This window comes from Muntiacus reevesi, chromosome 1, assembly GCF_963930625.1.
Source record: "Muntiacus reevesi chromosome 1, mMunRee1.1, whole genome shotgun sequence".
NCBI lineage: Eukaryota > Metazoa > Chordata > Mammalia > Artiodactyla > Cervidae > Muntiacus > Muntiacus reevesi.
Genome location: NC_089249.1, coordinates 44,526,914 through 44,554,470, shown reverse-complemented (window position 1 = coordinate 44,554,470; position 27,557 = coordinate 44,526,914). Strand labels below are relative to the sequence as shown.

Sequence of the window (27,557 nt, the reverse complement as noted above, 5' to 3'; positions counted from 1 at the left end):
TAAATACCAAAACAAGCCTGTTTCAATGAGATTAAAATGTATTTAATAAATTGCTATCTATCAATAATCACATATTTTTTGTTAAAAAACATTCCACATTTCAGCAGCAAAAAGAAAGTGTTAGTCTCTCAGCCATGTCCAACTCTTTGTGACCCCATGGACTGCAGCCTGCCAAGCTCCTCTGTCCATGGAATTCTCCAGGCAAGAATTCTGGAGTGGGTTGCAATTTCCTTCTCCGGGGGATCTTTCAACCCAGGGATTGAACCCCAGTCTCCTGCATTGCAGGCTGATTCTTTACCATAGCTCCCTCTGAACACAGAGAAGACCTCCTCTCCCACCAAATGTGAAAATGATACCAAGCCCTGGTAGAACTCTGGGCAGGACGATGGGTCTCAGCTTAGCAGGCCCCCTACCCTGCTCAAGCCACATTGGCAGTGGTGACAAAACTCAGAGTCTTAAATTCAATCCTCTTGGGTAGAGCTCACAAATTCTCAGTCCCACTTGCTTCCCATAAGCTCAGCTGTGTCATCCCTACACATGTTTATTGAGTGTGTGTGTGTGTTAAGTACTGGTCCAGAGAAGCCTTGACCAACAACAGAACTGGAGTCCCAGCCCACAGTCCCAAAATCCGACAGCAAGAATGACAACAGAAACCATATAATTTAATTAAAACACGAGGAGAGGAAATGAGTAGACATTTTTATAAAGAAGATATACAGACAGCTAGCAGGAACATAAAAAGATGTTCTACATCACTCATGTTAGATTGGACATTATCAAAAAGACAGATACAAGTTTTGGCAAGAATGTATAGAAAAGGGAACCCTTATGCATTGCTGGTAAAAATTTAAATTAGTAAGCCACTATGGAAAACATTATGGAATTTCCTGAAAAAATTTAAAATAGAACTATCATATGACCAAGCAAGTTCCTCAAAATCATAGCTCCTTCCACACACTATTATAGTTTTACTTTATTATTGCATACTATTTCACTTTATGGACATATCAATTTGACTTCTATTGATTTATATTATGTTTTTTGTAGTTATAAATTCCATAGATTTAAATCTTTAATGAATATGAATGAATCTTACAAAGAAATGAATAAGTATATAAATAAATACATTTTAAATGGTTAACGAAGGTGTTTAATGTTACATCTTTAGAAAAAGCTGAGCAGACTGTTCATTCTTTCTGATGCCTCCTGTGAGCCTGTCAAACACTTGTGCTTCCAAATTGTCCAGCCAAGGAAGCAAAGGCAATAGACAGGGAGTGAATGCATCTTGCATTCTTCCTGTCTTCTGTCCCCTTCAGTCAAAGTTTGCTTTGTAAGGAATTAATTTCCTATGGCAGTCAGGGTTCTCCAGGAAAACAAAACTAATAGAAAGTGTAGAAGATTCACTTTGAAGAATTGGTTCATTTGATTATGTTGTCGTTTACCCACTATGTTGTGTCTGACTCTTTGAGACCCCATGGACTGTAGTCTCCTCTGTCCATGGGATTTCACAGGCAAGAATACCGGAGAGGTAGCCATTTCCTTCTTCGGGGGATTGTCCCAGCCCAGGGATGCAACTCAGGTCTCCTGCACTACAGGCAGATCTTTACCACTGAGCCATCGGGGAAGCCCTTAATTAAACATATAATATTTATACATATATGGAAAATTAATATATACAAAATTGCATAAAATTACACTAAGAAACTGGCAAGAAAGACAAATATCATATGATACCACTTACATGTAGAATCTAAAAAAAGGCTACAAATGAACTTATAAAACCGAAATAGTGTCATAGGTATTGAAAACAAGTTAAAACCAGGGGGTAAGGAGTCAAGGAGAAATGGAAATACATAGAGAGATTATGTTGTAAGTTACTATTTTCTACTTTTGTAGACTCATGAGTATAGTGTAGCTAATGCTGTAAAAGTTTAAAACATTTTGTTTATCAAATTCAATCATATATTCTGAGATTGGGTATCACATGACTATTGGGTAGAAGTAACTATTTGTGATTTAATTAGAGTGGAAGCAGGATTTTAAAATCCAATAAAGGGTAAACAAAAGATCGGTATATAAAATACCGAAACCAAAATATTAGTTTATAGGGATAACATTTATTTAGCACACTGAAACATAAACACCAACAATTGAAGTGTACAAGGCATTTTTTTCAGTGTTTCTAATGTTTTAAAATATAGAGTCTATAATAAATATTATTCTAATAAATTTCTGGGGGGGAGCTGCTTGGATCTTACAGGCGGCATGAGGAATCTTCTCTATGGGTTGTGGTATGTGGAATCCTGCTTTTTTTTTTTTTTTTCTTGCCAGTTTCTGTGATGTCTTTCTTTTTTCTTTCCTGCTTTTTGGGGTAAGATTTTTTTTTTTTTAATTGGAGTAAAATCTCACATGCATCAACCAAAGATTCCATAGGCTGTACAGCTGATTAACTTTGTTATAGAGCATGTGGAATTTTTAGTTGCTGCAAGTGGGAACTTTTGGCTGAGACAAGCCTGGGGAATCTTATAGTTTTAGCATGCAGGATCTAGTTCCCTGATCAGGGATCGAAACCAGGCCTCCTGCATTGGGAGCAGAGTCTTAGCCACTGGACAACCAGGTAAGGCCCTAGTCTTGGGAATTTTAAGAATTTCCCTATATAAGTGGTTTTTTTTTTTATTTAATGAATTAATTAATTTTTGGCTACATTGGGTCTTCCTTGTTTTGCGGTTTCTCTAGTTGCAGAGAGTGGGAGCTACTCTTTTTTTTTTCTCTCATTTATTTTTATTAGTTGGAGGCGAATTACTTTACAATATTGTAGTGATTTTTGCCCAGGTTGGATGCATGAGACAAGTGCTCAGGGCTGGTGCACTGGGAGCTACTCTTCACTGCAGTGCAGGGGTTTCTCATTGCAGTGGCTTCTCATGTTGCAGAGCACAGATTCTTGGGCACTTGGGCTACAGTAGTTGCCGCTCATGGACTCTGGAATCCAGGCTCAGTATTGTGGCATATGGGCTTAGCTGTTCCGTGGCATGTGAAATCTTCCTGGACCAGCAATCGAACCCATGTTCCTTGAATTCGCAGGCAGATGCTTATCCACCGTGCCACCAGGGAAATCCAAAAAAATTTTCCCCATACATTTGTAACTGATGGCAAGATAATTTCCATTGTGTTAACCAGTTAATAACTTTTCTCATCAGTGATTAAAATCATTTTGCATGGCTTCAGTTATCATAGTTATTTTTATGGTCCCATATGTGCAAAGAAAGTACTGTCTGTATATAAAAAGAGGCATTTGTTCATATTGACTGGGTTCAAAACATACATATCAACTCATATTATATAACACTTACTTAATTTAGAATCATGCTCTTCCAAACCCCTGTATCATTCAAGTATACCTTGTCTCCTTGCTGTTAAAAACACTATAAATGAATGTTGGTGATATTTTTGGAAGAGCAAGCATTAGAGCAGCAACTGTATATAATTTATAATGCAGCTCTTGGAGATTATGTGTGAAATTCCCTAAAAAGACTTGAAGAATTTAAGGACATGGAATAGTTATTTTTTTGCTGCAAATCCATTTTCTATCTGTGTAACTTCTGGCACTACTAACTCCAAGGTCATTCAGATAGCCACATGTTGCATCTCCTGTGATGGTAAACCTAAAACCAAACACAAAAATATTTAAAAAGCATAGACTGGACATCTTACATTCATTCCTCCTCTGTATGTTTCAGCACCCCCACTTCAGTTACTGTTAAAGTAAACAAGAGAAAAGTGAAAATCTTTTGTTCATAAGTCTTCTGAGTAAATATACACCATTTCTGTATTTAGTTCCTTTTATATTCTCAAAGTCTCTACTGGAGTATCAGAAGATTATCACCATCCATCCCAAATCCAGTTATGTTGTTGACTAGGTATTCAGAGACATTACTTTGCCAACAAAGGTCCATCTGGCCAAGGCTATGGTTTTTCCAGTGGTCATGTATGGATGTGAGAGTTGGACTGTGAAGAAAGCTGAGCATTGAAAAATTGATGCTTTTGAACTATGGTGTTGGAGAAGACTCCTGAGAGTCCCTTGGACTGCAAGCAGATCCAACCAGTCCACCCTAAAGGAGATCAGTCCTGGGTGTTCATTGGAAGGACTGATGCTGAAGCTGAAACTCCAATAATTTGGCCACCTCATGTGAAGAGTTGACTCATTGGAAAAGACCCTGATGCTGGGAGGGATTGGGGGCAGGAGGAGAAGGGAATGACAGAGGATGAGATGGCTGGATGGCATCACCAACTCGATGGACATGGGTTTGAGTAAACTCTGGGAGTTGGTGATGGACAGGGAGGCCTGGTGTGCTGCGATTCATGGGGTTGCAAAAAGTCGGACACGACTGAGTGACTGAACTGAACTGAACTGAACTGAACTGAATGGTGCTTGCTATGGTAGCCAAGTGAACTGTTGCCATGGGTGGTGATAAATGAAAATTTCACATATTGAGATATAGGGAAGTCATTCTAGTTTATAGGTGAATTAAATTTTATGCTATTAAAAAGAACCTGCTTGTGGCCTATCAAGCATACATTATACTTCTGCTTTAATTACTAAAGAAAATGATACATTGACCAGAAGTAAAAATGTCCATGTTAGAAATAAAGATTAAATGTCCCTCTTCTTAAGACATCAATGCTGGTTCTCCTTTGCTGATAAGACTCCCTTCCCAGGTACCAGGGTCATATTGATCCCCTGTGTATGTGCTGATCTATTCTTTTTTTTTTTTATTCTGGGGGAAACCTCAAAGAGATGTAACCCTGACTTGTTTAATGTTCTCTGTTCTGACAAGATGTAAAGCTGGGCTAGAAACCCTGTTTCTCTGGAGCGATTTCTCCGAGTAATCTAGGAAGTGGTCTAGTTCAGTCCTCAACTTGGTTGAGGACTAAAAAACGTTTTCTACTTTTATTATTGATCATTTATTGATCTATTATTGATTATTTTCATTGCCAGTGGCCTTGAGTGAAGAACATTTTTAGTGCTCTCCTGACCTGTTTCATACATGTGTGAAAATAAAGTGTTTACTTTAGTAAATTCTTAAAAGGGCTTAGTTTTGATTGAGGGAAGTGACTGCAATTCTATCTGCTCCAATGTAATGATTGCATTCAAAACATCCCCACCGAAGCACTCACAATCCAAGACATGTTACTAAGGTTCCTCCCAGAGATAATTTAGGGAGGATTCCCACTGGTTCCCTGACAACCTTCCTTTTAAGAATGAACGTAGCAAATGAAAGAGTGGACTGAGGGTCTGTGGATATCAATTCTTAGTGGCTTTCTAAGACTGTAGGACTCTCGTGTGCCTCAGCTGTTCTCTCTACCTTTTAAGTAGGGAATTAGCAGAGTTTAAGTCAGTGGGTGAAAGTGGAAGAACTACATCCAATGTTATCGTCATGATAGAGGTTTCAACTGAAATCATATTAAAGTTTTTCCAAAGGTGCAACTAATAAATGGAAGAGCATACAAAGGATTTATATTTCTTAATTCATAACCTTCCCATGATATTAAATTTATTTTCTCATAAACACAATTCATACCCAAAACCACATGTAAATACAATAGAAGTAAGTCTATAAACTTACGAGGCATTATATTTAGAGTCATCTGTCCATTTCCAAACATGATGTAATGATTCTCTACTAAGGCCAATCCAAAGGTCAGAAGGGCCTTTGTATCTTAGCAGGAAGTTCTATTATAAAACACAGAAAGCAAAAACACATTTCATCTTCATTTTACCCTTGAGTCCTCTTCCCCTTAGCCTTCCCTCTTTAAATGGCAGCCTAAATAATTGATAAGTTTAGAATCTGGTGGGAGACTAGTCCCCAGTTCTCAGCTTAAGTCACTCAAATATCTCTGATCCTAAATTACATTAAAGTGACCACACATCCCAGTTTGACTGAGAAAGTCCCAGGTTATACCTGTGGCACCAATTTATTATTAATATTGTCATTTTCACTCCCCAAAATGTCCCAATTTGGGTGAAAAATTGCATGATTACCATATATCTTTGTACAATGGGAATAATACTTTTAACTAAAGTTTAACTATGAGGATACAAGAGAGAATGTGTCTAAATTGTCTCACAGGGTTCCAGGCAGAGAACATACTCAAGAAATATCAGGCACTTATATGCACTCCAAGCCTCCAAATCTGCCTGGAATGGGATCCTTCCTCTTTTTTCAGCTGTCACCCTATGCAGCCTATAGCCTTCTCAGGGGCTAAATACTTAACAAAGAACATGATCCAAAAATATTCCTTACCAGCTCCTCCTCGGTTTCAAACTGAGCAAGAACAGCTTCTTCTGAAGTACAGAATGTCTGACTGAATGTCCAGTTCCTTGTCTCATCCGAAAAATAAAAACATTTTCTTCCAAATCCTATCCATCCTTTTGAGCAGGGAACATACAAAACATATGAGTCCAGCTCTCTCCTTCTCACTAAAAGTTGGACAAACACAGTAAATGTAACAAATTTTCTCATCCCTTTCATCTATTTTTCCACTTACCATCCTGAGGTCAGTCTTTTTTTCTTGATGTGTGTTTTTTTCTTTATGCATACATATATACAGTATATATGTGTGAAAGTCACTCAGTCTTGTCTGAATATGCAGTCCATGGAATTCTCCAGGCCAGTGGATCTTCCCAACCCAGGGATCGAAGCCAGGTCTCCCACATTACAGGCAGATTCTTTACTGTCTAAGCCACCAGGGAAATTCCAAAATGAGGGGTTTGAAGAAAAACATGATCGAATATCAACTAGACTCTGGTACTTTTATGACTTTGGGAGATAGCATTTTGTTTTTCTTCACGTCCGAACAGGAGCTACTTTCAGTTGGTAGACAGATTTCGAGAAATGTCTTCCATGCCCAAATGTGTTTGCTTTTCCCAATAAAGAGCTTTCCATTATATGTATTTGAGAACCATTCATTATATAATTTCCCTCATCATCATATTTTGCTTCCAGAAAGACATTCTTAAATGCCTGGCTATGTAATAAATATCTTCTATGGATGCTGCCCAATTTCGATTGTGCAGAACTGCTGAGCTATAATGCATTGCCAATAGTATTACTAATGCCTCTTAGGGTGCTACTAGCCATAATGATTTATAAATCACCAGCTGCTAATCAATATTTGGAAATTTGTTTGCATTTCACTGCTTGCCCAAACAACAGTCTTTTCTAAGATCATTTTCTTCTTTTGGTTTCTTGGAGAATGCAATATTGAGATATGTGATCACTTACTGAGTGCAAGTTAGCGGTAGTTGTTTTCCCTAAATGAGTTTATTAGATCGAGAACTGCCTTGGAACAAAATGTACTACAGAAACTAATATGTGAATAAATGTATATATATTTTATATGGTGAACTTTTGCCCGAGGTCAGTCTTGAAGTATGTATTGTACATTCAATTGTTGCCTCCTGGAGTCATCACTAACAGTCTTATCTCAGGCACAAAAGCCATCAGTCCACTGATCTTCAAGCAGAGAATATGTGAGCCTCACTTCCCAGGGGTCCACGAACACTAATTGTTAAAGAAATCAACTTCTGTAGCATTTAATTTCTGTAGTACTCTTTCCAAGCATCAAACAGATTTCCCTTTCCCCACAGCCTCTTTATATCAGTCCTTCTTACTCCAGACAGAAGAAAGACAAATTCCTTACCTTTCCTAGGTTTTACTATGCTACATTTCTTAAGGGTATAAAACCTTCTAGTAGACAAAATATAGCACAGTTCAAATATTGATTTTAGTACCAAAAATACGATGTAAGGTTACCAGAAGTTTTTTTGTTTTATGTGAATTTCTGTCAAATATGTATAAAAATATACAGGCCCTGATTAAATACTCTGTAACCAGCAATATTTCAGAGTATAGGTTATGGGAAGAATAGATGTTTTTGCTTCATAATCTCACTTTTCCTCCCTTATCCAACCTGATGGGAAATAACTGTTGACTCAACTTTCAGAATAGACAGATTCTGATACCCTGTTCCACCTCCACTGTTACCACCAGGGCCAAGCCACTGTCCTATCTGGTTAGACATACAACTAATCAGATCTACAACTTTGTCCTAGAAGCTGTTCCTATGTCTAACTTTTCTTCTAACAATCTGTTCTCAATGTGATAGTCAAAATGATTATTCTACAATGAAATTCAGATCATGGCATTCCTCTCCTACAATTTTTCTCTTCTAGTTCCTCCCCATTGCACTCAGAACAAAATCCAAAATCTTTAACTGACTCATAATCCTGTGACCCCCAGCCCATTACTCTTCCTCATTCTCACCTTGCTTCCGCTGAAGAAGCCTCCCTGCTGTTCCTCAAACCTATCAGGAGATTCCTCCTTTCATTCTACTTGTTCCCACCATCTGGAATGCTTTCCCCACATAGCCAATGGCTCCTTCATCTCCTTTAATAGTTTACTGAAAAGTCATCCTCTCAAGGAGGCTTGCCCTGGACACTTGTACTCCTTGAGTGAATGAGTGAAAGTTGCTCAGTTTTGTCCGACTCTTGCAACCCCATGGAATTCTCCAGGTCAGAATACTGGAGAGGGTAGCAGTTCCCTTCTCCAGGGGATCTTTCCAACCCAGGGGTTGAATCCAGGTCTCCCATATTGCAGGCAGATTCTTTACCAGCTGAGCCACAAGGGAAGCGCAAGAATACTGGAGTGGGTAGCCTATCTCTTTTCCAGCAGATCTTCCCGACCCAGGAATTGAACCGGGGTCTCCTGCATTGCAGGTGGATTCTTTACCACCTGAGCTATCAGGAGAATCCCTTGTACTCCTTACCCTGCTACTTTTTATTATAGTATCTGTGTCTTCCTGCTAGAATAGGAGTTCACTGGCATGGGGATTGTGTGTGTGTGTGTGTGTGTGTGCGCGCGCGCACACACACATGTGCACATGTTTTGTTCATGGTATACCATACCTCAAGCACTTCACACAGTGCCTGGTTCATAATGGAGCTCAATAAACATTTATCGACTATATAAAAGTGCAAAGAAAATTGTAAAGTTTGGATAAAACACAACTTACCTGGGAAAAGAGGATAAAATAGCATTAGATTTGCAGCTAGGGATGCAATGAAGATGAAACGATAAAACTTGGCAGAAATTACAATAGATTTAATTGCCAGGTATATCCTGTGGAGCATTTTTCTCGATTGGCTCAGCAGATAAACAATTCGGAGTAATTTACCTATAAATGCAATGTCAGAATCTCAATCTCATGGACGTATTAGGGAGAAAAATTTGACTTGACACAGAATCAACCTGTAAAGTCAGCTGTACCTCACCTCTCCTGTCGCCAACATCCTTCACAAGAGATCAAAGTCCACAAATGATGGCCATGACCCAAAGGGGACCAGACTAAGAGATACTGAGTTTTTTCCCCTAGAGAATCTTTCAGTAATTGGAAGAAGAGCTAGGGAAATAGTAAGAAACAAAAAGAGTAGAAATTAGGATAAAAAAAAATTCAGATTTACCTCCTTAAATGAGAAATCTGGTTAGAAATACTGAGAGGAGCATTAGAAAATTAATCAATGTAATTCACCCTATTAACAGAATAAGAGAAGAGAAAGGATATGATCATCTCAGTAAGTATAGACAAAATATGTGAAAAACATAATATTCCTCCAAGATAACAAATTCCAACAAATTAGGAATTGAAAGACATAAACTGATACTTGTCATTTGCAGAAGTAGTACAACTAACATGATATTTAATGGTGAAAAAGTGAACCCCTTCCACCAAAGGTCAGAAACAAGGCAAGGATGTCTGCTCTCTCTCACCAATCCAATTTAACATTTTGCTAGAGGTTCTATCAGTGCCAATGAGGCAAGAAAAGTGAATAAAAGGCATAAAGATTAGAAAGAAGTGAACGTGTTTCTAGAAGTCACATCCACTCACCTCCCAGTAGAAATATCAATTTGAAAATTATCTGCACATGAAAATACCTTCCCCAGAGCCAAGGATTCCAGGCACACCCACTCCCTGCCTCATCCCAGCTTCTTGCACTCCAGTAATCCCAGACAGATAATGCAGCCTCAGACAGCTCTCACCCTGGGCTTCCTGTGGGCTCCTAGGAGTCCAAGCTCCTGTCTCCCCCTCCACCTGCCAACTCCAGCAGCTCCAGGTGGAGCTAAAGTGATACTTGGCTCCTGGTGAACTCTTGGGGACCAGGCTCCCAAAACCCTTCCCTCAGGACTGGGCAGTCCAGAAAAGAGAGAGACCCATTCCCCCTAGGAAAAGGGGAGTAAAACAGCACCTGACTTCGCTACACATCCCAGATCTGCCTTCCCCAGCATCACATCAGGCTTGACTCTGCAGCCCTATGTGACTCCTTGCAGGCTCCCACTAACCCAGGACCCCTCATCCTAGTGCTTGACAGATCCAGTGAACCAAGAGACACCAGGCTCCTGGCAGGCTCCTGGGAACCCAGGCCTGCTTTCACCCCAAGGACTTCTGGCAAAGAATATGGGCCTGAATGTGGTGGGAACAGTGGGCAGGCCCTGGAGATCAGACTCTCAGACTTAGCTTTGTGTTTGTCTGTCGTCTCTGTGTGTCCCTGCAAACATTTATTCACCCAACTTCCTCTTTTTTCATGTCCATGTCAATGACCTTCTTCCCCTTTGCAACCCAAGGCACCACCCCCAACATCTTTTGTCTTTAGCTGGAGATGGTATTTCATGTGAAGTTTTTGGCCATTTTGACCAGTTATTCAGTTTTTTCCCCCCATTTATTTTTATTAGTTGGAAGCTAATTACTTTACAATATTGTAGTGGTTTATGCCATACATTGACATGAATCTGCCATGGAGTTACATGTATTCCCCACCCCGACCCCCCCCCTCCCACCTCCCTCCCCACCCCATCCCTCTGGGTCTTGCCAGTGCACCAGCCCTGAGCACTTGTCTCATGCATCCAACCTGGGCTGGTGATCTGTTTCACCCTTGATAATACACAAGTTTCGATTCTGTTCTCTTGAAACATCCCACCCTCGCCTTCTCCCACAGAGTCCAAAAGTCTGTTCTGTACATCTGTGTCTCTTTTTCTGTTTTGCATATAGGGTTATCGTTACCATCTTTCTAAATTCCATATATATGTGTTAGTATACTGTATTGGTCTTTATCTTTCTGGTTTACTTCACTCTGTATAATGGGCTCCAGTTTCATCCATCTCATTGGAACAGATTCAAATGGATTCTTTTGGATGGCTGAGTAATATTCCATGGTGTATATGTACCACAGCTTCCTTATCCATTTGGCTGCTGATGGGCATCTAGGCTGCTTCCCAGTTACTCAATTTTCCTGAATCTGTCACATGTATTTTTGTTAGCTAACTTTTCTTTGATTTTCTCCTGTTATCTATGTCAAATCAATTAAATTCTTAAACCAACCAGAAAAGCAAAGGAAAATTTCTTCTCACTCTATGGTTTGTCTCTTCTTGTCTCTTTCTAATTTCAAATGCCTTATATTATACTCCAAACAAAATAACCAATTTTCTAATTTGAAAAATAGTGTTGGGGATTATCTCACAGAAGAACAGAGAAATGAACCATAATACTGGTCTATTGGTTTTAACTTTAGTTTTATGTTCTAGAAAGCCTAGTTAGCTTACAGGAGCAGTTTAATTAAAAAAAAAAAAAATAATAATAACTTTCACATTTGCACTGGTCAAATAGTTTCAGCTACCTAAGCCCTTGAGTTAGCTAGTAAAACATTAAAGCTCAAGAACTTTCTTTCTTATTAAGTGTGAACCCTGTGTTTCAGGAAATTCAATATAATCTTGTCCTTGATAAAAAATAAAATTCAGAGAAAGGGATAAGGAAAAAAGAAAGATGGAAATGCATGTTTTTACCAGAAAATAGATGTTCAATAAAAGGTATTCTTTCATGCTGGGTTGAAGTACAAACAGCTGAAGTATGAGCTATATTTTTTCTCTTTCTCATCAAATTTCTTATAAACTAAAAATGCTAAAGGGTTTTCTGGAGGATGGCTTTAGCATCCTATTCCCAAACCCACACATTTGTTTTCTAAGTTATAAAATAAGATCTGTACATCAATATTCCCAGTTTGGAGGCAACTTTTTTTTTAGTCAATAACTATTCATGGTTTTAATAAACAAAAGTCTCTTTAGGGAACAGCAAGACATTAGTTCTCAGCTAATATCAACTGGGGAGAATAGAAGGAGGTTATAATTATTTTTTCGTAATGCAGGGATATTGAAAATAACAACATCAACCATATAGATATTATATTTCAACAAATGCTTTTAATAATCAATCACTATGTTATATTAATACAGATGTTCTCACTAAATCAAAACTGTTATACTTATGGCTGATTCATGTTGATTTTTGGGCAGAAATCAACACAATATTGTAAAACAATTATCCTTCAGCTAAAAATAAATAAATTAAAAAAAACTGTTTAACTAAAATGGTTAGGTTTAAAAGATGCTCATGTTTTTATGTTCACTACTGAAAATCTCTGGTAAGACACATTAAATAAACTACTTTGGTATCATACTCTAAATAGGATGACATAAAGCTTGACCATATAAGATCCACTATGATCAAAGGAATAGAGAATGAAAGAGAGAGAGAGAACACAGAAGCACAGCAGACCCCATGAGACACAAAGCAGAAGAGAGACAGAGAGGGAGAGACAAGAGAAAATTATCTAGACACAAAATGGGCCTCAATAGATTTTAGCTGAAACATTTAATGATCTCACTGAAAAATCACATTTACCCTTAACCCCAAAAGGAAACTTTGCAGGGTATTTTTGTGACCAAGGGAAGGAAAGTATACTTTTGTATTTACTTAGAATTTTTTTTTTTTTTAAGAAAACTGACTTTTATTCCTGTTTCTTTCAGAAAATGTGACGCTATCATTGAAGGCCCAGGTGAAAAGTAACTTCACAATAATGCCATCACCAACTCCCTAAGTTTCATTAAATATCTTGTCACACTAATCACATCAAGTTGTAGTAACTTGTTTGTCTGTCCCTGAGATGATGAAGCCCTGAAATCAGGGTCTAAATGTAATTTGTTTTTGTAGCTCTATGTCTAACAAATAGCAGGTTCTAAACATGTGATTACTAGATTCAATCACATTACAGCATAAGTGTCATAGTGAATTTTTTTAGCATATATATGTATTTATTCTTTTTAAAATTCTTTTCTCATTTAGGTTGTTACATAATATTGAACACAGCTCCCTGTGCTATACAGTAGGTTTGGGCAACTTTTAGTAGTATATATATTACCAAATGTTGGTGTCTGTTTACCATTACTCTGAGATATGATCATCTGTTATTTAATATCATAATGTGACTTGCCAAAGTGCAAATCGCCAGCAACCTGGGGAAAATATAAAGGCTAATAAAATAAACCCAAAGAGCATTTTTCTATTAACCTCCTGTAATGTAATTCATGTGAAATATTTAAATAACATAAGCAGTAGCATATTAACTGATATAACACTTACCTGTCCTCTCAGCCACCTCTAGACCGTCAAACCATCTCTCCTTCTACAGAGGTGAATTGTGAGGTACTGATATTCCTGAAGTGCAATTTCTATCCTGTCAGTAGTCAGTGGAATAAGAATTCCCCTCCCCAGCCCCCATTTTACTTTGTCAAAGTTTATCAATTTTCACTTACCAGATCGCCCCTCTTCCACATTTTCTCTGGAGGTAGGATCTCTCTGAAATATTTTCAAAGTCTCCAACATAGTAACGTCTCTATTTAATCAAGAACATATGTCACTGTTTCATAAGTAGTTGCAAAAACAGGAAGTGAGAAGTGAAAGCAGTAAACTCCCATCCAGTAAGTGAGCTGCAACAAGATAAGTGAAGTTGACAAGCGTTTTAGAATTATAAAATCCAAAGTGCTTTTAACTTAGAAAATCTACTCTACAATCTTCTTTTCCCTGTCAAAATGGAATAACACAGACCAGATTTATTTTCCTGCCTGAATCAACTAAAAAGAAAAAGATTAAATAAAATGTGTAGAAAAAACTTCCTTTCCATTACTGGGTACCAATCAATGAAGGGCAGTGATCCTTTGGTGAGACCTGCAATTGCTTCCGTTTACATCACAGACATAGATTTGTCAGTCAGTCAGTCAGCGCAGTCGCTCAGTCATGTCCGACTCTTTGCAACCCCATGAACCACAACACGCCAGGCCTCTCTGTCCATCACCAACTCCCGGAGTTTACCCAAACTCATATCCATTGAGTAGGTGATGCCGTCTAACCACCTCATCCTCTGCCATTCCCTTCTCTTCCTGCCTTCAACCTTTCCCAACATCAGGGTCTTTTCAAAGGAGTCAACTCTTCACATCAGGTGGCCAAAATATTGGTGTTTCAGCTTCAACATCAGTCCTTCCAATGAACGCCCAGGACTGATCTCCTTTAGGATGGACTGGTTGGATCTGCTTGCAGCCCAAGGGACTCTCAAGAGTCTTCTCCAACACCATAGTTCAAAATCACCAATTCTTCAGCGCTCAGCTTTATAGTTCAACGCTCACATTCATTCATGACTGGAAAAACCATAGCCTTGACAAGACGGACCTTTGTTGACAAAGTAATGTCTCTGCTTTTTAAAATACTGTCTAGGTTGGTCATAACTTTCCTTCCAAGGAGTAAGCGTCTTTTAATTTCATGGCTGCAATCCCTATCTGCAGTGATTTTGGAGCCCCCAAGAGATAAAGTCAGCCACTGCTTCCACTGTTTCCCCGTCTATTTACATGAAGTGATGGGACCAGATGTCATGATCTTAGTTTTCTGAATGTTGAGCTTTAAAAAGGTTACCATATCTGGGGAAGAAAAAAAAAGTTACGATATCTGGTTGAATTTACAGAATCACTGAATAAAATAGTTGAGATTTGTACATAAATTTGTTTCTGTGCTAAAGTCCTGTTTAATCTAATGCTATATTGCCTCCACGTGGTATAAACGTATATTCACAGGCACCTGTAAATCAATAGTTACATATTTCCATTCTTATGCATTTGGAAATACTGAAGATCTATTTACTTGTTTACTAGCAAAGGAATTTTTCCTGCATACCAAGGATGTTCTTCTTTTAATATTTGCATCTCTTTGAATCTGTATAATTGTAAGCTTAAGACACACAACAAGCAGTTAATTATATGAAATATTACATATATAGTGTATATATTGTCCAAGTCATTGTACCCTAAAAGTTATTAAACTATTATTAGTATTCATTTCACTTTAGTAGTAAAATAAATGAATCTCACAGTCTATGTAACTTGCCAGTATCACACAGCTACTGGTGGCCAACCAAGGCTCACACTCTCTTGTTCATTTTCAAAGCCCATCCTTGTAACCATGAATTACACTTCTACCATAGTTTTTCCCAGTTAGAAATTTTTTCGAGGTTTTATTCTTGCACTGCCTGTTTATAGCTTTTTCAACATAATATCTTCTGAATGTCCACAAGCATCAGATCTTTTGAAATCAATCCTTGAGTAGTACCTTGTTCAGGTACTCATTTGTTTAAACACAAAAAATAAATGTCTGATCATTGTCTACCATATATAACTGTACACTTTTTCACAAGACATAAACAAGAATTTGTTTTCTTTTTTTCATTAATTTTTATTAGTTGGAGGCTAATTATTTTACAATATTATAGTGGTTTTTGACATACATTGACATGAATCAGCCATGGATTTACATGTTTTCCCCATCCCAACCCCCCTCCCATCTCCCTCCCCATCCCATCCCTCTGGGTCATCCCAGTGCATCAGCCCTGAGCACTTGTCTCATGCATCCAACCTGAACTGGTGATCTGTTTCACACTTGATAATATACATGTTTCAATGCTATTCTCTCAAATCATCCCACCCTCACCTTCTCCCATAGAGTCCAAAAGTCTGTTCTATACATCTCTGTCTCTTTTTCTGTCTTGCATATAGGGTTATTGTTACCATCTTTCTAAATTCCATATACATGCATTAGTATACTGTATTGGTGTTTATCTTTCTGGCTTACTTCACTCTGTATAATGGGCTCCAGTTTCATCCATCTCTTTAGAACTGATTCAAATGTATTCTTTTTAAAGTCTAAGTAATATGCCCAGAGGAGGCAATGGCACCCCATTCCAGTACTCTTGCCTGGAAAATCCCATGGATGGAGGAGCCTGGTGGGCTACAGTCCATGGGGTCGCTAAGGGTCAGACACGACAGAGCAACTTCAATTTTGCTTTTCACTTTCATGCATTGGAGAAGGAAATGATAACCCACTCCAATATTCTTGCCTGGATAATCCCAGGGATGGGGGAGCCTGGTGGGCTGCCATCTATGGGGTCGCACAGAGTCGGATATGACTGAAGTGACAGCAGCAGCAGCAGCAGCAGCAGCAGCAACAATATTCCATGGTATATATGTACCATAGCTTTCTTATCCATTCATCTGCTGATGGACATCTAGGTTGCTTCCATGTCCTGGCTATTATAAACAGTGCTGCGATGAACATTGGAGTACACGGGTCTCTTTCAATTCTGGTTTCCGTGGTGTCTATGCCCAACAGTGGGATTGCTGGGTCATATGCCAATTCTATTTCCAGTTGTTTAAGGAATCTCCACACTGTTCTCCATAGTGGCTGTACTAGTTTGCATTCCCACCAACAGTGTAAGAGGGTTCCTTTTTGTCCACACTCTCTCCAGCATTTATTGTTTGAGGACTTTTGGATAGCAAAAGTCCGGTGTGAGATGGTACCTCATTGTGGTTTTGCTTTGCATTTCTCTGTTAATGAGTGATGTTGAGCATCTTTTCATGTGTTTGTTAGCCATCTGTATGTCTTCTTTGGAGAAATGTCTGTTTAGTTATTTGGCCCAGTTTTTGATTGGGTCATTTATTTTTCTGGAATTGGGCTTCAGGAGCTGTTTGTGTATTTTTGAGATTAATTTTGTGTCAGTTGCTTCATTTACTATTATTTTCTCCCATTCTGAAGGCTGTCTTTTCACCTTGCTTATAGTTTCCTTCGTTGTGCAAAAGCTTTTCAGTTTCATTAGATTCCATTTGTTTACTTTTGCTTTTATTTGCATTACTCTGGGAGGTGGGCCATAGAGGATCCTGCTATAATTTATGTCAGAGAGTGTTTTGCCTATGTTTTCCTCCTGGAGGTTTATATTTTCTGATCTTATGCTTAGATCTTTAATTCCATTTTGTGTTTGTTTTTGTATATGGTGCTAGAAAGTGTTCTAGTTTCATTCGTTTACAATTGGTTGACCAGTTTTCCCAGTGCCACTTGTTAAAGAGGTTGTCTTTTTTCCGTTGTATATTCTTGCCTCCTTTGTCGAAGATAAGGTGTCCTTAGGTTCGTGGATTTATCACTGGGCTTTCTATTATGTTTCATTGATCTATATTTCTGTCTTTGTGCCAGTACCATACTGTCTTGATGACTGTGGCTTTGTAGTAGAGACTGAAGTCAGGCAGGTTGATTCCTCCAGTTCCATTCTTCTTTCTCAAGATTGCTTTGACTATTCAAAGTTTTTTGTATTTCCATACAAATTGTGAAGTTATTTGTTCTAGTTCTGTGAAAAATACCTTTGGTAGCTTGATAGGAATTGCACTGAATCTATAGATTGCTTTGGATAGTATACTCACTTTCACAACATTGATTCTTCCAATTCATGAACACGGTATATTTTTCCATCCATTTGTGTCCTCTTTGATCTCTTTCATCAGTGTTTTATAGTTTTCTATACATAGATCTTTTGTTTCTTTAGGTAGACATACTCCTAAGTATTTTATTCTTTTTGTTGCAATGGTGAATGGTATTGTTTCCTTAATTTCTCTTTCTGTTTTCTCATTGTTAGTATATAGGAATGCAAGGGATTTCTGTGTGTTAATTTTATATCCTGCAACTTTACTATATTCATTGATTAGCTCTAGTAACTTTCTGGTAGAGTGTTTAGGGTTTTCTATGTAGAGGATCATGTCATCTGCAAACAGTGAGAGTTTTACTTCTTTTCCTATCTGGATTCTTTTTATTTCTTCTTCTGCTCTGATTGCTGTGGCCAACACTTCCAAAACTATGTTGAACAGTAGGGGTGAGAATGGGCACTCTTGTCTTGTTCCTGACTTTAAGGGAAACGCTTTCAATTCTTCACCCTTGAGGATAATGTTTGCTGTGGTTTTGTCCTATATAGCTTTTATTATGATGAGGTATGTTCCTTCTATGCCTGCTTTCTGGAGAGTTTTTATCATAAATGGATGCTGAATTTTGTCTAAGACTTTCTCTGCATCTATTGAGATATCATATGATTTTTATATTTCAACTTGTTAATGTGGTGTATTACATTGATTGATTTGTGGATATTGAAGAATCCTTGCATCCCTGGGATAAAGCCCACTTGGGCATAATGTATGATCTTTTTAATATGTTGTTGGATTCTGTTCTCTAGAATTTTGTTAAGGATTTTTGCATCTATGTTCATCAGTAATATTGGTCTGTAGTTTTCTTTTTTTGTGGCATCTTTTCTGGTTTTGGAATTAGGGTGATGGTGGCTTCATAGAATGAGTTTGGAAGTTTACCTTATTCTGCAATTTTCTGGAAGAGTTTGAGTAAGATAGGTGTTAGCTCTTCTCTAAATTTTTGGTAGAATTCAGCTGTGAAGCCATCTGGTCCTGTGCTTTTGTTTGCTGGAAGATTTTTGATTACAGTTTCCATTTCCGTGCTTGTAATGGGTCTGTTAAGGTCTTCTATTTCATCCTGGTTCAGTTTTGGAAAGTTATTCTTTCCTAAGAATTCATCCATTTCTTCCAAGTTGTCCATTTTATTGGCATATAGCTGCTGGTAGTAGTCTCTTATGATCCTTTGTATTTCAGTGTTGTCTGTTGTGATCTCTCCACTTTCATTTCTAATTCTGTTCATTTGGTTCTTCTCCCTTTGTTTCTTGATGAGTCTGGCTAACTTTTCAATTTTATTTATCTTTTTCAAAAAAACAGCTTTTAGCTTTGTTGATTTTTGCTATGGTCTCTTTTGTTTGTTTTACATTTATTTCTGCCCTAACTTTTAAGATTTCTTTCCTTCTACTAACCCTGGGGTTCTTCATTTCTTCCTTTCTAGTTGTTTCAGGTGTAGAGTTAGGTTACTTATTTGACTTTTTTTCTTATTTCTTGAGGTAAGCCTGTATTGCTATGAACCATCCCCTTAGCACTGCTTTTACAGTGTCCCATAGGTTTTGGGTTGTTGTGTTTCCATTTTCATTCATTTCTATGCATATTTTAATTACTTTTTTGATTTCTTTTATGATTTATTGTTTATTCAGAAGTGTGTTATTTAGCCTCCATTTCTTTGCATTTTTAATAGCTTTTTTCCCCCTGTAATTGAGATCTAATCTTACTGCATTGTGGTCAGAAAAGATGACTGGAATGATTTCAATTTTTTTGAATTTACCAAGGCTAGATTTATGGCCCAGGATGTGATCTATTCTGAGAAGGTTCCATGTACACTTGAGAAAAAGGTGAAGTTGTTTGTTTTGGGGTGAAATGTCCTATAGATATCAATTAGGTTTAACTGGTCCATTGTGCCATTTAAAGTTTGTGTTTCCTTGTTAATTTTCTATTTAGTTGATATATCCATAGGTGTGAGTGGTGTATTAAAGTCTCCCACTATTATTGTGTTATTGTTAATTTCTCCTTTCATATTTTTTAGCATTTTCCTTACATATTGTTGTGCTCCTATATTGGGTGCGTATATATTTATATTGTTACATCTTCTTGGATTGGCCCTTTGATCATTATGTAATGTCCTTCTTTGTCTCTTTTCACAGCCTTTGTTTTAAAGTCTATTTTATCTGATATGAGTATTGTGACTCCTGCTTTCTTTTGATCTCCATTTGCATGAAATATTTTTTTCCGGTCTTTCACTTTCGGTCAGTATGTGTCTCTTGTTTTGAGGTGGGTCTCTGGTAGACAGCATATATAGGGGTCTTGTTTTTGTATCCATTCAGCCAGTCTTTGTCTTTTAGTTGGGGCATTCAACTCATTTACATTTAAGGTAATTATTGATAAATATGGTCTCATTGCCATTTATTTTGTTGTTTTGTGTTCGTGTTTAGACAACCTTTTTTGTTTTGTTTTGTTTTTGTTTTTAAATACAACCTTTCTGTGTTTCCTGTCTAGAGAAGATCCTTTAGCATTTGTTGAAGATCTTGTTTGGTGGTGTTGAATTATCTCAGCTTTAGCTTGTTTGTAATGCTTTTGAGTTCTTTTTCATATATGAATGAGATCCTTGCTGGGTACAGTAATCTGGGTTGTAGGTTATTCTCTTTCATTACTTTAAGTCTGTCCTGCCATTCCCTTCTGGCCTGAAGAGTTTTTATTGAAAGGTCAGCTGTTATCCTTATGGGAATCCCTTTGTGTGTTATTTGTTGTTTCTCCCTTGCTGCTTTTAATATTTGTTATTTATGTTTGATCTTTGTTAATTTGATTAATATGTGTCTTGGGGTGTTTTGCCTTGGGTTTATCCTGTTTGGGACTCTCTGGGCTTCTTGGACTTGTGTGGCTATTTCCTTTTGGGAAGTTTTCAGCTATTATCTCCTCGAGTATTTTCTCATGCCCTTTCTTTTTGTCTTCTTCTTGGACTCCTATGATTCAAATGTTGGGGCATTTCACATTGTCCCAGAGGTCCCTGAGATTGTCCTCATTTCTTTTGATTCTTTTTTTCTTTTTTCCTCTCTGCTTCATTTATTTCCACCATTTTATCTTCTACCTCACTTATCCTATCTTCTGCCTCCATTATTCTACTGTTGGTTCCCTCCAGAGTGTTTTTTATCTCATTTATTGCATTATTCACTTTTAATTGACTCTTTTTTATTTCTTCTAGGTCCTTGTTAAACATTTCTTGCATCTTCTTAATCCTTGTATCCAGGCTATTTATCTGTAACTCCATTTATAACTCTATTTATCTGTAACTCCACAGAGGGCTAATGCACTCAAGACTGTGTGACCCACCCTGGACTGGGATAGTGAGGAGTTTTTTTTGTTGTTGTTGTTTTCATTTATTTTCATTCATTGGAAGCTAATTACTTTACCATATTGTAGTGATTTTTGCCATACATTGACACGAATCAACCATGGATTTACATGTGTTCCCCTTCCCGATCCCCCCTCCCTCCTCCCTCTCCATCCCATCCCTCTGGGTTATCTCAGGGCACCAGCCCTGAGCACTTGTCTCATGCATCCAACCTGAGCTGTGAGGAGTTTTATAGTGTTCAAGGAGCAATGTGTGACCAACTCATGGACAATTCTTGGATTGGTTGGCATCAAGGTGAAGTTTCAAGCATCATCAATTTTCCGGTTTCAACCAGTCTAGCGTCCACGTTCTCATGATTCACAGTTTTCCTTTGGAGGGGGTCTGCTTCTTGTAAAAATATCTTACCAATGTGTGCCATGCCTTTATATATTTCAGAGAAATAGGAGCTCAGTGATTCTGCTATGTGGTTGAATTATAATCTAAATTGTTACCAGTTCCCCAGCCCAATAGCTAGTCTTTGTTTCTACATCTTCACATTTCTCTCTTCAATGAGGGATACTGGGAAAACTGGTCAATTACATGCAAAAGAATGAAACTAGAACACTTTCTAACACCATACACAAAAATAAACTCAAAATGGATGAAAGACCTAAATGTAAGATGAAAAGCTATAAAACTCTTAGAGGAAAACATGGGTAGAACATTCTTCAACATAAATCACAGCAAGATCCTCTTTGACCCACTTCCCAGAGTAAAGGAAATAAAAACAAAAAATAGACAAATGGGACCAAATTAAACTTAAAAGCTTTGGCACAACAGACGAACCTATAAGTAAGGTGGAAAGACAGCCCTTATGAAACAACTGACAAAAAAAGGAGTCAATCCTTGATTCTTGAGTCAGTCTTTTACTTTAAAAACAAAAATGCAGGGGTTTGTACAGTTTCAGAAATACATTGTATTAATGCTACTGCTGTCATAACAAAGTGCCATGCACTGCATGATTTAAAACACAGGGAATTGATTGTCTCACAGTCCTACAGTCTGGAAGGCCCAACATCAATATGTCCTCTGGGTCATGCTTTCTCAGACTGCTCTAGGAGACAGTCCTTTCTTGCCTCTTCCTGCTTCTCATAATGGCTAGCCATACCTAGCACACTTTGACTTATAGGTATATCACTTCAGTCACCTGGCTGTCTTTTCCCTTTGTTTTCATATTGTCTTCCCTTTGTTAAGAGTTTTGTCTGACTCCAAATTTCCTCTTCTTATAACACCACTGGTGCTAAAGAGCTTGAGGCCTATAGTAATGATGTCTTCACTATTACACTCACCCCAGCCCTAAATTCCAATAAGGTCACAGTCTGAGGTCCTGAGCAATAGAATGTTGTGTTCTCTCCATTTTCATTTCTAATTTTGTTGATTTGGCTCTTCTCCGTTTGTTTCTTGATGAGTCTGGCTAATGGTTTGTCAATTTCATTTATCTTCTCAAAGAACCTGCTTTTGGCTTTGTTCATTTTTGCTATGGTCTCTTTTGTTTCTTTTGCGTTTATTTCTGCCCTAATTTTTAAGATTTCTTTCCTTCTACTAACCCTGGGGTTCTTCATTTCTTCCTTTTCTAGTTGCTTTAGGTGTAGAGTTGGGTTTTTTATTTTACTTTTTTCCTTGTTTTTTGAGGTAAGCCTGTATTGCTATGAAACTTCCCCTTAGCACTGTTTTTACAGTGTCCCATAGGTTTTGGGTTGTTGTGGTTGTTTCATTTTCATCCGTTTCAATGCATATTTACTGTATTATTTGTTATGTATTGACTCATTTTTATTTCTTCTAGGTCCTTGTTAAATATTTCTTGCATCTTCTCAATCCTTGTCTACAGGATATTTATCTGTAACTCCATTTTTTTTTTCAAGGTTTTGGTTCATTTTCACTATCATTATTTGGAATTCTTTTCAGGTAGATTCCCTATCTCTTCCTCTTTTGTTTGGTTTGGTGGGCATTTATCTTGTTCCTTTACCTGCTGAGTATTTCTCTGCCTTTTCATCTTGTTTATATTGCTATGTTTAGGGTGGCCTTTCCATATTCTGGCAGTTTGTTGTTCCTTTTTATTGTGGAGGTTCCTCACTGTGGGTGGGGTTAGACGGGTGACTTGTCAAGGTTTCCTGGTTAGGGAAGCTTGTGTCGGTGTTCTGTTGGATGGAGCTGTATTTCTTTTCTCTGGAGTGCATTGAAGTGTCCAGTTTTGAGATGGGCTTGGTGTGACTTTGGGCAGCCTGTATATTGAAGCTCACGGCTATGTTCCTGTGGTGCTGGAGAATTTGCATGCTATGTCTTGCTCTGGAGCTTGTTGGCCCTTGGGTGGTGCTTGGTTTCAGTGTAGCTGTGGAGGCTTTTGATGAACTCCTATAGATTAATGTTCCCTGAAGTCAGGAGTTCTCTGGAGTTCTCAGGATTTGGACTTAAGCCTCCTGCCTCTGGTTTTCAGTCTTATTCTCACAGTAGCCTCAAGACTTCTCCATCTATACAGCACTGATGATAAAACATCTAGGTTAATGATGAAAAGTTTCTCCACAGTGAGGGACACCCGGAGAGGTACACAGAGTTACATGGAGAAGAGAAGAGAGAGCAGGGATATAGAGGTGAACAGGAGGAGAAGAGGGAGAATCAAAGGGGGAGAGAGCAAGCTAGCCAGTAATCACTTCCCTATGTGCTCTCCACAGTCTGGATCCCTCAGAGATGTTCACAGAGTTACACAGAGAAAAGAAGAGGGAGGAAGGAAACAAAGGTGGCCAGGAGGATAAAAGGAGGACTCAAAAGGAGAGAGACAGATCCAGAGATCCAGGCAGTATTCAGTTCCGTAAATATTCTCCACAGCCCAGAACACACAAAGGGATTCACAGAGTTGGGTAGAGAAAAGAAGGGGGAGGGAGGAAATAGAGGCGAGCTGGTGGAGAAAAGGGGAAGTTAAAAGGGGGAGAGAGCAATCAAGCCAGTAATCTCACTCCCAGGTAAAAATGGATACTAAAGATTGGGTTCTTAAAGGTACAAAATTGGTAACAAATACCAAAAAGGAACAATTAAAAATCTAGAGTAGAGGTTAGATTCTCAAAAATACAATATTAAAAAAACAAAACAAAATCACAAAAATTATAAATATATATATATATGAAGTTTGATTTAAAAATAGGGATTTCTTTGCAAGGTAATAGTAGGTTATAAAAATGAAAATTAAAGGAGTAATAGAGGACTTAAAAATTAAAAAAAAATTTTTTTTTAATTTAAAAAATGGTAATAGTAAAAATATATCTAGGACATTCACTGGAGCTCTTGCAGACAGCGTGGGGTCAGTTCAGTCTCAGATGGTTCCTTGATTCAGCTTATGCTTCTCAAGATCTATAGGCCCCTTCCTATGTAGTCAGTGCTAACTACAGGGTTTTAATCTACTGCACCTGTCACTTCCAAAGCAGTTCCCTCTGTTTATTTTAGCTTTTCCTGTCTGCTGGTCTCTTCAGTGTTTAATTTCCACCCTGACACAAGGGGGGCAGTGGTGGTCACTTTTTTTAGGTTCACTTGTTCAGTCGTGCTGTGGGGAGGGAGGAACACCGCAAACAAATGTCACTGGCGTGTGTGGGGAGTGCTCACCGTGTCTCGGCCACACTGAGTTTGTCCCCCGCTCACGGTGTGTGTGCTTTCCCGGTCTACACTGCTCAGGCTCTAGGTTGCTCTGCTGGGAACTTTCTGAGGCGGGCCCTGGGTTGCATGCCTTTCCCAGGTCTAAGCCGCTCAGGTTCAGGTTCTCGGGTACTCCACAAAGGCGCAGACTTGGGTCTGCGTTTTGTGCCCTTCCCAGGTCCGAGCATCTCAGGTGACCAGGTGCTTGGCGAGCGCAGCTGCCCCCAGTTGGAAGCTGTGTCTTATCACCTCCCCCGTCCCAGCTGCTCCGTTTTCTGGGTGTACTACGGGCGCGCCTTCCCAGGTGTGCCGTGTGTCTCTTCTGGGGAGCTGATCTCTGGCTGTGACGCTCCCGGTGGGTGTCGACTGTCCAGAATCCCAAGAAGTCTTGGTTAGCAAGGAAACCTGCTTGCAGTTTAGAAGAGGATGCCTATCTGGAGCCACAATTGGCCCCTTCCGGCTCTGGTTGCCCTCACCTGCCAGTCTCCGGTTGGGGATGGGCTGGTCCACAGCCGGCTAGCTCTGCTCAGTCCTTTGTTCTGTGAGCGGGCCTGGCAGTGTCTTAGGATAGGGCTTTTTGCGGGATAGCTATCCCACAGTCTGGGTTGCTATCTCAAGATAGTGCCCTCAGATTGTCCTCGGGGCTTTCAGACCCGGTCCTTACCCTAAGCAATACAGCCTATGCCTCCCTGTCCAGCCACCCCCCCCCCCCCCCCCCCCCGCCGCTTGCTAGTGGCAGATGTGAGCATCTGGGCTGCTTCTCTGCTGGGAGTTGCATTAGACACGTAATCTGTGGGTTTTAATTAATTAATTATTTATTAAATTTTCCTCCCAGTTATGTTGCCCTCTGAGGTTCCAAGACTTGCCACAGACCTGCTGGTGAGTGTTTCCTGATGTTTGGAAACTTTTCTCTTTTTAAAGACTCCCTTCCAGGGATGGATCTCCGTCCCTACCTCTTTTTTCTCTCTTTTTATCTTTTAAATTTTGTCCTACCTCTTTTTAAAGATAATGGGTTGCCTTTCTGGGTGCCTGATGTCTTCTGCCAGCATTCAGAAGTTGTTTTGTGGAATTTACTCAGCGTTCGATTGTTCTTTTGATGAATTTGTTGGGGAGAAAGTGGTCTCCCCATCCTATTCCTCTGCCATCTTAGAACCGCCTCTGTTTTCCTCTATTTCTTTGCATTGATCCCTGAGGAAGGCTTTCTTATCTCTCCTTGCTATTCTTTGAAACTCTGCATTCTAACGGGTATATCTTTCCTTTTATCCTTTGCTTTTCACTTCTCTTCTTTTCACAGCTATTTGTAAGGACTCCTCAGACAGCCATTTTGCTTTTTGGCATTTCTTTTTCTTGGGAATCGTCTTGATCCCTGTCTCCTGTACAATGTCACGAACATCCATCCATAGTTCATCAGGCACTCTGTCTATCAAATCTAGTCCCTTAAATCTATTTGTTACTTCCACTGTATAATTGTAAGGTATCTGATTTAGGTCATACCTGAATGGTCTAGTGGTTTTCCCCACTTTCTTCAATTTAAGTCTGACTTTGGCAATAAGGAATTCATCTTGAAATCAGGACTCCATCTTCGGCCTGACTGTGGACTTTGAGCTGTATGCCCAGTATCTATGGAAATGACATATTAATGGAAAACCAGACCCCCTGGATGAAGGAGCCTCAGGACTTGTACCTAGACTCTCCGTTGCCTAAAAGAATATGCTAATTATATCTGTAACAGAAGAAAGTCGTAAATCCATTATGCTTATCAGGGTATGACTATTGATAAATGTCCACTGTTTAACTATCTAGGCTATGACACATGAATCATGTTTTAACTTTGATTGTACCTCTCTTTTACCTTGTCCAGACTAGTTTCAAGGAATTTGGGGAGGTGGGTTTGAGCACGTACTCTTAGGGTATAAAATGTTTTCATAAAAAGTAGTCGGGGTCCTTGGCTAAGAGGAGACTCTGCCTTGGGCCCACCATTGTATATAAACTGCACTCCACTATCTGCATTGTAGGACTTCCTTGGTGGCTCAGATGGTAAAGCGTCTTGCTTACAATGCTGGAGACCTGGGTTCGATCCCTGGGTTGGGAAGATACTCTGGAGAAGGAAATGGCAACCCCCTCCAGTACTCTTGCCTGGAAAATGCCATGGATGTAGGAGCCTAGTAGGCTACAGTCCATGGGGTTGCAAAGAGTCGGACACGACTGAGCAACTTCACTTTCACTACTTCTGAGTGCGTTTGTTTCCCGGAACGCGTGGCTACAACAAATACTATGGAGAAAAAGTAAATCTTTTCAACAAATGATACTTGAACAGTTAAACATACACACACACACACACACATATACACAAATTAGATGCCGATCTAACACCCATCACAAAAAAACACAAAATGTTATTGCCTCTATTTTTACTTTCATTTCCATAGAGCTATGATGGAAAAAAAAACTATGTATTAAATATTTTTGGAGTCAAATAGAGTAACAAGAGACTTTCATCTGTTACTTCATTTGAATCTTTAAACTAGCCAGTGAAACTGGTGATCTATTTCTTTTTCATGTGAAGTACCTCTGCTTTGAAGTAATTTATAAACCTCATAATGAGAGGGTAATAAGCAGGAAGACCAGGGGTCTCCAAAGAGAAGAAATAGGCTGTAAGTGTCAGAAATTTTTTCTCTCTCTTTTCTAAAGAGGCAGGAAGAAACAAACAAGTGTTAGATTTCTTCCCTTTCTCTACATAAATTTAAAAGGAGGTTTCTCTTAAAATTATGTGTTGCCATGATGACACCTGGGTCCACCTGAATTTAACTTTTCTCAAATTTTGAGCTAACCAGTGCATTGTTCTT

The 27,557-nt window shown here is 38.8% G+C and overlaps 1 protein-coding gene across 1 annotated transcript; it reads right to left on the bottom strand.

The window, feature by feature from the left end:
* Positions 1-62: 62 nt before the first annotated feature.
* On the bottom strand, positions 63-25,840 carry LOC136167625 (C-type lectin domain family 2 member D6-like). Its single transcript, XM_065935154.1, has 8 exons — positions 25,705-25,840; positions 24,682-25,116; positions 14,851-14,855; positions 13,528-13,570; positions 9,073-9,234; positions 6,303-6,478; positions 5,625-5,731; positions 63-3,662 (listed from the first exon to the last, which is right to left on the bottom strand). The coding sequence occupies exons 1-8, from the start codon at positions 25,838-25,840 to the stop codon at positions 3,542-3,544; spliced, it is 1,185 nt and encodes a 394-aa protein (XP_065791226.1). The 3' UTR covers positions 63-3,541.
* Positions 25,841-27,557: the final 1,717 nt, after the last annotated feature.